Below are 12,107 nucleotides of genomic sequence, written 5' to 3' on the forward strand. Positions count from 1 at the left end.
GCAAAATGGTTCATATTTGGTTGATTAAAAATGTAATGGCAAGTATTTATTGACCTTTTTCTTTCCTTTGAAAATCGGCACGAACTTTCCGGACAACCCAATAATTTTGATCGAGGAATTGCGAATGAAAAGAGTTGCAGCAAAATTTGTGCCATTCTTGCTCACGGAAGATCAAAAGCAGTCACGACTGAATGCATGTCGTGAACCGAAAGAAGTTGATCCGGACGTTTGTTCGAAGATCATCAATGGTGATGAGAGCTGATCTGGTGTTACAGCTATGACCCAGAAACGAAGCAGCAGTCAAGTCAATGGAAGCATTCAATTAGTCTAAATCAGTGCTTTTCAAACTTATTGCTGGAGCGGAACCCCAAGGAAACATTCCACTGGCTCGGGGAACCCCTGTGCAATAATTTAATAGTGCACAGGAGAATTAAAAATTACTGCCGATTTTAGCAGTTTTGTAACTTCTAGCGGAACCCCTGGACTGTACTGGCGGAACCCTGGTTGAAAACCACTGGTCTAAATCATAGGGGGAAAGAGAGAGAAAAAGATATAGCTAAGTGACTAGTAGTTCTAAATACGTAAGGAATTAAACCAAAGAGGTTAAAGTTGATAATTATTCGAAATAATGATGAAATAATGAGTGAAAAACCTCCTAAATTATTTCTAAAAGATCGAGTAATTTGGATGTTAATAATTTGTTTTGGGATTATTAGAGAGGAATTAAGAAATGAAGGAAAAATTCAGAATGAAGAATTAATAAAAAAGAGAGATGATAAGGATAGAATTCATGTAAGAGAATGAAGGTATAAGGTTGTTGAGTTATGATCATCAAATAAAGAAAAAATATCTACTATCATTTTATCTTTATATATAAAAGTGAAGTTGTGTGTCTGTCTCCTACAATTTAGATTCCTAGCTACTCCCACATTTTGCGGTGCAGTGTAACCAAAAGCGGGTATCTTATAGTCGTGATTCATATCGAGCCCTTCTGGGTATTAGCGCGCGTCTACGATGAGTCTACGATTAAAAACAAAAATTACCATCATTTTTTCCCATTTTTAATGCATTTTTTTGCTATTATATAAGGGAAGTAACTCTCTAAAAATGTATTATTAAATCTCAGAACGTAAAAAGCTACAGTAACACCCCCCTATGTGGTTAGACATATTGAGATGGCTATTATACTTTACATCTCTAAAAATGCTTATATAGTTATTTCCCTTACAAACCCGAGCAACGCCGGGCGATACTGGTAGTCAGTTATATTTTGTTTTGTTGTTGTTGTTATTTTCTGGTTTATTAAATTATATTTATTTTTATTATTTCATCGTATGATAGATGAATTAAGAAGAAGCAAAAATCAAAAGAAAAGCACGTCAAGTGAAGTCCAATGTCTAGTCGATGCTGATTGATTTTATCGATGCGAAAGGAATTCTTCACACAGAATTTGTACCTCCTGGTCAAACTGCTAACCAGACATTTTATTCGGCATTTCTGAACCGTTTGCAAGACACGGGGACACAAAAACGCCCCGACCAGCCGCAAAGTAAAAAGTGGGGTTTCATCATGACAATGCGCCTGCGCATACCGCCTTGAGTGTCAGATTTTGTCAAAAATGGCATGACCTTTCTTACCCACCCTCCCTATTCACCTGATCTCCCTACGAATTTTTTTTCTGTTCCCGCCAAATGAAAAAAGTCCTTAAAGGAAAACGTTTCGCAGGTGTGGAAAACGTTTCGCAGGGGAGAAAGAACGATGGAGGCGTTGAAAGGCATCATTTCGCAAGAATTCCAAGACTGCTTTGAACAATGGAAAACGTGTCTGCACCGATGCATTGCTTCAAATGGAGAATACTTTGAAGACGATACCAGTGTAAACATGGAAAACTAAGCCAATAAAACAACATTGCGCAGGAGTGGCTGTGTGGTAAGTAGCTTGTCTACCAACCACATGGTTCCAGGTTCAGTCCCACTGCGTAGCACCTTGGCCAAGTGTCTTCTACTATAGCCTCGCCGACCAAATCCTTGTGAGTGGATTTGGGAGACGGAAACCGAAAGAAGCCTGTCATATATATGTATATATATATATATATAATATATAATATATATATATTATATATATATATATATATATTTATATATAGAGGGCATTATACATACATGCCAGAGGGCATTATACATACATGCCACACGCTAAGAGGGACAATTAGTCATTTCTACCAAAAATATTACTAATCCCACCGAATGCAGTTTTTCAAAGTAAGACATTTAAAAAAATATAGACCTGTATCACAGTGATTTCATACTTACGTATTCATCAGCAGGCCTGAATGTATCATAAATAAACGTATCATAATTCTCTTATGAGGTTTTCACGCTATCTACCTGACAATTTCTTGTTAAGTTTTCCTTATTAAGTAGTGGTCGTTAATTGCTAAATATATATATATATATATAAATGTGACCTCGTGTGTACCGTTGACAATTTTTTTTCCTCTGTCTTCCCATCTCTGGATCTTTCCTTCTCCTATGTTTCTGACGAAGAGCTCCGCTCGAAACGTTAAACCCTCCTTCTTTCCTTCTTTCCTGAGCGTCTAATAATACTATATTTGTTCCATGTCCTCGCGTTGTTGTGTTTTTTTTGTGCTTTCTTGTTTGGATTAACTATATACATATATATATTTTTTTACTACCCACAAGGAGCTAAACACAGAGAGGACAAACAAGAACAGACAAACGGATTAAGTCGATTACATCGACCCCAGTGCGTAACTGGTACTTAATTTATCGACCACGAAAGGATGAAACGCAAAGTCGACCTCGGCGGAATTTGAACTCACAACGTAACGCAAACGAAATACCACTAAGCATTTCACCCGGCGTGCTAACGTTTCTGCCAGCTCGCCGCCTTTTTTATATGTATGTATATATATATATATATATATATATATGTGTGTGTGTGTGTGTGTGTGTGTGTTGTGTGTGTGTGTGTGTGTGTGTGTGTGTGTGAGTGTGTGTGTGTGTGTGTTTGTGTGTCTGTGTTTGTCCCCTGGCATTGCTTGACAACCGATGCTGGTGTGTTTATGTCCCCGTTACTAGCGGTTCGGCAAAGAGACCGATAGAATAAGTACTGGGTTTACAAAAGAATAAGTCTCGGAGTCGAGTTGCTCGATTAAAAGGCGGTGCTCCAGCATGGCCGCAGTCAAATGACTGAAACAAGTAGAAGAGTAAAGAGTATTGCAAAATTCTGGTTTCTTTCGGTAAGCCCTCATATGCACAGACAAAATCAACCTTATATTTACAAACCCTGGGAACTCAAAAAGTCTCGTCACTTCGTGATATTAAAGTTCACACACACACACACACAACAAAACAAGAAAATGGAAATATATCTTTGGTATCATTTATCCACCATCACTCGTAGAATTACAAAATTTTACATGTAAGGAATTTCCTATTAAGAATTCTTCAGACAGAGAAATTAAATATTACTTAATTTCACTCAATGAAGAATTTCTCGTAGGATATTCCTTACGTGTACGAATTTGTAATTCCTATTAGTAAGAGAAACACGTGTAATGGTGGATAAATAATAACAAAACAAAATAGATGTATAGACATGTAGACACACAGACAAAGACAAATAGATAGGTAGACAAACAAACAAACAGACAGATAGACAGACAGACAGATAGACAGGTAGACAGACAGACAGATATATAGACAGATAGATAGATAGACAAACAAACAAACAGATAGACAGACAGACAGAGAGACAGACAGACAGACAGACAAACAGACAGACAGAGAGACAGACAGATAGACAGATAGCTAGACAGACAGACAGACAGATAGATAGATAGATAGATAGATAGAGAGATAGACAGACAGACAGACAGACAGACAGATAGATAGATAGATAGATAGATAGATAGATAGATAGATAGATAGATAGATAGATAGATTGATAGATAGATAGATAGATAGATTGATAGATAGATAGATGGATGGATAGATAGATAGATAGATAGATAGATAGATAGATAGATAGATAGACAGGTATGTAATAAGATTATGTGTAGTTCTAAAGAGAGATAGACGTGCGCATGCGTATTTTGCTCGTTATTTCCGTTGTTGCTCTTTGATGTCCTTTTTATTTTTAATTCACTAATTGAAGAGTTGTTACCGGATTAACTGATTGAGGAGGAGGAGGAGGAGGAGGATATAAAGATAGTGGCGATGATTTGGTGGTGGTGGTAATGATAATGTTCGAAGCAGTAGTGGCGGCAAGGGTGGTGGTGGTGGTGGTGGTGATGGAGGCGGCAAAGGTGGAAGAGTTGGAGGCGGAAATAGTGGTAGAGATGGAGGCGGCAAAAGGTGGTAGATATGGAGGCGGCAAAGGTGGTAGAGATGGAGGAGGCAAAGGTGATAGACATGGAGGCGGCAAAGGTGATAGAGATAGAGGCGGCAAAGGTGATAGAGATGGAGGCGGCAAAGGTGGAAGAGAAGGAGGCGGCAATGGTGGAAGAGATGGAGGCGGCAATGGTGGGAGAGATGGAGGCGGCAAAAGGTGGAAGAGATGGAGGCGGCAAAGGTGATAGAGATGGAGGCGGCAAAGGTGGAAGAGAAGGAGGCGGCAAAGGTGGTAGAGATGGAGGCGGCAAAGGCGGTAGAGATGTAGGCGGCAATGGTGGTAGAGATGGAGGCGGCAAAGGTGATAGAGCTGGAGGCGGCAAAAGGTGGTAGAGATGGAGGCGGCAAAGGTGGTAGAGATGGAGGCGGCAATGGTGAGAGAGATGGAGGCGGCAAAAGCTGGAAGAGATGGAGGCGGCAAAAGCTGGAAGAGATGGAGGCGGCAAAGGTGGAAGAGATGGAGGCGGCAATGGTGATTGAGATGGAGGCGGCAAAGGTGGTAGAGATGTAGGCGGCAAAGATGGTAGAGATGAAGGCGGCAACAGGTGGAAGAGATGGAGGCGGCAAATGTGGTTGAGATGGAGGCGGCAAAGGTGGTAGAGATAGAGGCGGCAAAGGTGATAGAGATGGAGTCGGCAATGGTGATAGAGATGGAGGCGGCAAAGATGGTAGAGATGGAAGCGGCAAGGGTGATGGAGATGGAGGCGGCAAAGGTGATAGAGATGGAGGCGGCAAAGGTGGTAGAGATGGAGGCGGCAAAGGTGGTAGAGATGGAGGCGGCAAAGGTGGAAGAGATGGAGGCGGCAATAGTGGTAGAGATGGAGGCGGCAAAGGTGGTAGAGATGGAGGCGGCAAAGGTGGTAGAAATGGAGGCGGCAAAGGTGGTAGAGATGGAGGCGGCAAAGGTGGTAGAGATGGAGGCGGCAAAGGTGGTAGAGATGGAGGCGGCAAAGGTGGTAGAGATGGAGGCGGCAAAGGTGGAAGAGATGGAGGCGGCAATAGTGGTAGAGATGGAAGCGGCAAAGGTGGTAGAGATGGAGGCGGAAAAAGGTGATAGAGATGAGGCGGCAAAGGTGGTTGAGATGGAGGCGGCAAAGGTGGGAGAGATGAGACGGCAAAAGGTGGTAGAGATGGAGGCGGCAAAGGTGGTAGAGATGGAGGCGGCAAAGGTGGAAGAGATGGAGGCGGCAAAAGGTGGTAGAGATGTAGGCGGCAAAGGTGGTAGAGATTGAGGCGGCAAAGGCGGTAGAGATGGAGGCGGCAAAGGTGATAGAGATGGAGGCGGCAAAGGTGATAGAGATGGAGGCGGCAAAGGCGGTAGAGATGGAGGCGGCAAAAGAAGATAGAGATGGAGGCGGCAATGGTGGTAGAGATGGAGGCGGCAAAGGTGGTAGAGATGGAGGCGGCAAAGGTGATAGTAATGGAGGCGGCAAAGGTGGTAGAGATGGAGGCGGCAAAGGTGATAGAAATGGCGGCGGAAAAGGTGGAAGAGATGGAGGCGGCAATAGTGGTAGAGATGGAGGCGGCAAAGGTGGTAGAGATGGAGGCGGCAAAGGTGATAGAGATGTAGGCGGCAAAGGCGGTAGAGATGGAGGCGGCAAAGGCGGTTGAGATGGAGGCGGCAATGGTGGTAGTGATGGAGGTGGCAAAGGTGATAGAAATGGCGACGGCAAAGGTGGAAGAGATGGAGGTGGCAATAGTGGTAGGGATGGAAGCGGCAAAAGGTGGTAGAGATGGAGGCGGCAAAGGTGGTAGAGATGGAGGCGGCAAAGGCGGTAGAAATGGAGGCGGCAAAGGTGGTAGAGATGGAAGCGGCAAGGGTGATGGAGATGGAGGCGGCAAAGGTGATAGAGATGGAGACGGCAAAGGTGGTAGAGATGGAGGCGGCAAAGGTGGAAGAGATGGAGGCGGCAATAGTGGTAGAGATGGAGGCGGCAAAGGTGGTAGAGATGGAGGCGGCAAAAGGTGGTAGAAATGGAGGCGGCAAAGGTGGTAGAGATGGAGGCGGCAAATGTGGTTGAGATGGAGGCGGCAAAGGTGGTAGAGATGGAGGCGGCAAAGGTGATAGAGATGGAGTCGGCAAAAGGTGGAAGAGATGGAGGCGGCAGAGGTGGTAGAGATGGAGGCGGCAAAGGTGGTAGAGATGGAGGCGGCAAATGTGGTAGAGATGGAGGCGGCAAAAGGTGGTAGAGACGGAGGCGGCAAAAGGTGGTTGAGATGGAGGCGGGCAAAAAGGTGGTAGAGATGGAGGTGACAATGGTGGTAGAGATGGAGGCGGCAAAGGCAAGGGGTGTGATAGAGATGGAGGCGGGCGGCAAAAAGTGATAGAGATGGAGGCGGCAAAAGGTAGTAGAAATGGAGGTGGCAAAGGTGGTAGAGAGGAGATGGAGGCGGCCAAAAGGTGGTAGAGATGGAGGCGGCAAAGGGTGGTAGAGATTGAGGCGGCAAAAGTGGTAGAGATGGAGGCGGCAAAGGTGGTAGAGATGTAGGCGGCAAAGGTGGTTGATACGGAGGCGGCAAAAGCTGGAAGATATGGAGGCGGCAAAGGTGGAAGAGATGGAGGCGGAAAAGATGGAAGAGATGGAGGCGGCAATGGTGGTTGAGATGGAGGTGGCAATGGTGATAGAGATGGAGGCGGCAAAGGTGGTAGAAGTGGATGGAGGCGGCAATGGTGATAGAGATGGAGGCGGCAGAGGTGATACAGATTTGGGCGGCAAAGGTGGTAGAGATGGAGGCGGCAATGGTGGAAGAGATGGAGGCTGCAAAGAATGAGATGATAGCGAGGAGGCGGCAAATGTGATAGGGATGGTGGGGGATGGAGGCGGCAATGGTGTGATAGAGATAGATGGATGGCGGCAATGGTGGTAGAGATGGAGGCGGCAAAGGTGGTAGAAGATGGAGGCGGCAAATGTGGGTAGAGATGGAGGCGGCAAAAGGTGGTAGAGATGGAGGCGGTAAAGGTGAGATGATGGAGGCGGCAAAGGTGATAGAGATGGAGGCGGCAAAGGCGGTAGAGATAGAGGTAAAGGGTAGAGAGGGGAAGGGAGGGGCAATGAGTAAGAGAGGTAGAGATGGAGGCGGCAAAAGTGGATAGAGATGGAGGCGGCAATGGTGGTAGAGATGGAGGCGGGCAAAGGTGGTAGAGATGGAGGCGGCAAAGGTGTGATAGTAATGGAGGCGGCAAAAGGTATATGGTAGAGATGGAGGCGGCAAGGTGTGATAGAAAGCGGGGGGCAGGCAAAGGTGGTAGAGATGGAGGCCGCAAAAGTGGTAGAGATGGAGGCGGCAAAGGTAGAGGATGAGATGGAGGCGGCAAAGGTGATAGAGATGTAGCGGCAAAGGCGGGGTTGAGATGGAGGCGGCAAAGGCGGAACGGGTAGAGATGGAGGAGGCGGCAATGGTGATAGAGATGTAGGCGGCAAAGGCGGTAGAGATGGAGGCGGCAAAAGGTGATAGAGATGGAGGCGGCAATGGTGGTAGAGATGGAGGCGGCAAAGGTGGTAGAGATTGAGGCGGCTAAGGTGATAGTAATGGAGGCGGCAAAGGTGGTAGATATGGAGGCGGCAATGGTGGTAGAGATAGAGGTGGCAAAGGTGATAGAAATGGCGACGGCAAAGGTGGTAGAGATGGAGGCGGCAAAGGTGGTAGAGATGGAGGCGGCAAGGTGGAAGAGGGTGGAGATGGAGCGGCAAAAGTGGTAGGATGGAAGCGGCAAAAGGTGGTAGAGATGGAAGGCGGCAAAGGGGGTAGAGATGGAGGCGGAAAAAAGGAAGGAAAAGGTGGAAGAGATGGAGGCGGCAAAGCAAGTTGGTTAGAATGGAGGCGGCAAAGATGGTAGAGATGGAAGGGCAAGGGTGATGGAGATGGAGGCGGCAAGGTGATAGAGATGGAGGGCGGCAAAGGTGGTAGAGATGGAGGCGGCCAACAAAGGTGTGGTAGGGGATGGAAGGCGGCAACAAAGGTGGAAGAGATGGAGCAGCAATCAGTAATAGTGGTAGAGATGGAGGCGGGCAAAGGTGGTAGAGATGGAGGGCGGCAAAGGTGGTAGAAATGGAGGCGGCAAAGGGGGGGGTAGAGGGGTAGAGATGGAGGCGGCAAAGGTGGTGGTAGAGATGGAGTCGGCAAAGGTGGTAGAGATGGAGGGCGGCAAAGGTGGTAGAGATGGGAGGCGGCAAAGGTGGAAGAGATGGAGGCGGCAATAGTGGTAGATGATTGGATGGAAGCGGCAAAGGTGGTAGAGATGGGGGGGAAAAAAGGTGATATAGAGATGGAGCGGCAAAAGGTGATAGAGAGGTGGCGGCAAAGGTGGTGAGATGGAGGCGGACGGAAAAAGGTGGAAGAGATGGAGTCGGCAAGGCGGTTTAGAAATGGAGGCGGCAATGGTGGTAGAGATGGAGGCGGCACCAAAAGGTGGTAGAGATGGAGGCGGCAAAGGTGGTAGAGGTGGAGGCGGCAAAGGTGGTAGAAATGGAGGCGGCAAAGGTGGTAGAGATGGAGGCGGCAAAGGTGGTAGAGATGGAGGCGGCAAAGGTGGTAGAAATGGAGGCGGCAAAGGTGGTAGAGATGGAGGCGGCAAAAGTGGTAGAGATGGAGGCGGCAAAGGTGGTAGAGATGGAGGCGGCAAAGGTGGTAGAAATGGAGGCGGCAAAGGTGGTAGAGATGGAGGCGGAAAAGGCGGAAGAGATGGAGGCGGCAAAGGCGGTAGAAATGGAGGCGGCAAAGGTGGTAGATGTGGAAGCGGCCAAGGGTGATGGAGATGGAGGCGGCAAAGGTGATAGAGATGGAGGCGGCAAAGGTGGTAGAGATGGAGGCGGCAAAGGTGGTAGAGATGGAGGCGGCAAAGGTGATAGAGATGGAGGCGGCAAAGGTGGTAGAGATGGAGGCGGCAAAAGGTGGTAGAGATGGAGGCGGAAAAGGTGGTAGAGATGGAGTCGGCAAAGGCGGTAGAAATGGAGGCGGCAATGGTGGTAGAGATGGAGGCGGCAAAAGGTGGTAGAGATGGAGGGCGGCAAAGGTGGTAGAGGTGGAGGCGGCAAAGGTGGTAGAAATGGAGGCGGCAAAGGTGGTAGAGATGGAGGCGGCAAAGGTGGTAGAGATGGAGGCGGCAAAGGTGGTAGAGATGGAGGCGGCAAAGGTGGTAGAGATGGAGGCGGCAAAAGGTGGTAGAGATGGAGGCGGCAAAGGTGGTAGAGATGGAGGCGGCAAAGGTGGTAGAGATGGAGGCGGCAAAAAGGTGGTAGAGATGGAGGCGGCAAAAGGTGGTAGAGATGGAGGAAATGGCAGGTGGGCTGCAAAGGTGGTAGAGATGGAGGCGGCAAAGGTGGTAGAGATGGAGGCGGCAAAAGGTGGTAGAAATGGAGGCGGCAAAGGTGGTAGAGATGGAGGCGGCAAAGGTGGTAGAGATGGAGGCGGCAAAGGTGGTAGAGATGGAGGCGGCAAAGGTGGTAGAGATGGAGGCGGCAAAGGTGGTAGAGATGGAGGCGGCAAAGGTGGTAGAGATGGAGGCGGCTAAGGTGGTTGGTCTTGGAGGTGGAGGTAGCGATAGTGAAGATGGTGGAGGAGATGTGATGAGTGTGGCGGTATAGTGTGAGGTAATGATTGTATATATGATGGTGATGGAGATGTTAGTTGTAGCGGTCTTTGAGGTGGTGGAGGTTCATGTGAAGGGTGCAGTTGGTGGTGGTGGTGGTGGTGGTAGTGGAGGTAGTAGTGGCGATCGTTTGTAGCGGTGATGGTTCTCTAGTGGCAATCTGAGGTGGTGGCGGTTTATGTGGTGATGGCATAGATGGACGCCGCACAGCTTACTAAGCATGGTGGTGTTGGAGGTGTTAGTGGCAGAGATGGTGGTTGTGATGGATATAGCAGAGGTGGTGGTGGTGATTGTGTTGGTGGGGGTTGGTGGGTAGTGATCATAGCGGTGGAGGTAGTGGTGATTGTGATGGTGGTAGTAGTGATGATAGTGGTTTGTAGCGGCGGTGGCGACAACGGCGCAAATGGCTGCAATGGTCATTGTCCGAATGGTTGTGGTGGTGGTGGTGGCGATGGTGGTTGTGGTGTTGGTGATGGTGGTGGCGGTGGTGGTGTTGGTGATGGTGGTGGTGGTGGTTGTGGTGGTGGAGGTGGTGGTGATGCTGGTGGTGGCGGTGGTGGTGGCGGTGGTGGTGGTGGCGGTGGTGGTGGTGGATGTGGTGGATGTAGTGGTGGTGGTGGTGGTGGATGTGGTGGTGGTAGTCGTGCTGCTGAGGAGAAATGACGCGCCGATGACGATGGAGACGGAGGCGTGTAATAGTGTGACCGCAGTGGTGAAGGTCGTGGTCGGAATGGTAGTGGTAATCCTTAAAAGAGAGGATTGTTGTGAGGTGGGTACGGTGGTGGCGGTGACAGAGACGGAGGCAGCCATTCTGTGTTTGCTGCTGTGATGGTGGTCACGGTGGGACTGGCAGTGGCGCCAGGGGGAGCAGCGTTGCCTGAAATAAGGATGGTGCAAGGACAAGCAAAATCACACTGATGAAGGACGGAGGGGATTGTTTTTGGTAAAGCGTAAGTATATTCCAAGTAAACACAGCTATGGCGAAAGACATTCCAGCAATGACCACAGTGTCGAATTTCACACGAATACAATGTGTTCTTCAGTTGACGAAGAGAATTTGAAAACGATTTATTTCAAGTGGGTTGTATGCTACACACACACACACACAGACACACACACACACACACACACACACACACACACACACACACACACACACACACACTCACATGCACGTATACATGTGATTAAACATAAATATATACACACACATATACATGTATATAGATATTTATTCTTTACTCTTTTACTTGATTCAGTCATTTGACTGGAGCACCGCCTTTAGTCGAAGAAATCGACCCCAGGAGCCTACTAATTATTCTACCGGTAAGTTACGGGGACGTAAACACACCACCATGTTGGGGGGACAAACACAGACACACAAATACACACACACACACACACACACACATAGACACACACACAAACACACGTATATATATATATATATGATTCAAAATGTGACCGCGTGTGTACCGTCGGCGATTTTTTTTCCTCTGTCTTCCCTTCTCTGGATCTTTCCTTCTCCTATGTTTCCAACGAAGAGCTCCGCTCGAAACGTTAAACCTCCTTCTTTCCTTCCTTCGTGAGCGTTCAATAATACTATATTTGTTCCACTTCTCGCGTTGTTGCGTTTTCTCTTTGTGTTTCCATGTTTGGATTAACTATAATATATATATATAATATATATATATATATATATATATATATATATTACATACATACATACATATATACGACGGGCTTCTTTCAGTTTCCGTCTACCAAATCCACTCCCAAGGCTTTGGTCGGCCCGAGGCTATTGTAGAAGACACTTGCCCAACGGGCAACAAAGTGGGACTGAACCCAGAACCATGTGGTTGGTAAGCAAGCCACTTACCACACAACCACTCCTACGCCTATATATGATATATATATAGAGAGACAAATATACATACATATATACATATTTATCTGTACATATGTATATTCGTTTATTCTTTTATTCGTTTCAGTCATCTTGACTGCGGCCATGCTGGAACACCGCCTTTAGTCGAACAAATCGACCCCAGGACTTATACTTATTCTATCGGTCTCTTTTGTCGAACCGCTAAGTTACGGGA

The 12,107-nt window shown here is 47.6% G+C and overlaps 1 protein-coding gene across 1 annotated transcript; it reads right to left on the reverse strand.

The window, feature by feature from the left end:
- Window positions 1-4,831: 4,831 nt before the first annotated feature.
- On the reverse strand, window positions 4,832-5,234 carry LOC115232060 (chitin-binding lectin 1-like; the record flags this gene model as incomplete). The annotated part of the gene is made up of 2 exons (XM_029801936.1): window positions 4,832-4,957; window positions 5,190-5,234. Coding segments are annotated over 2 exons (171 nt in total), but the record flags the coding sequence as incomplete, so codon positions are not given.
- Between the last annotated feature and the right edge of the window lie 6,873 nt (window positions 5,235-12,107).

Source organism: Octopus sinensis, unplaced genomic scaffold, assembly GCF_006345805.1.
Source record: "Octopus sinensis unplaced genomic scaffold, ASM634580v1 Contig19235, whole genome shotgun sequence".
Classification (NCBI taxonomy): Eukaryota; Metazoa; Mollusca; class Cephalopoda; order Octopoda; family Octopodidae; genus Octopus; species Octopus sinensis.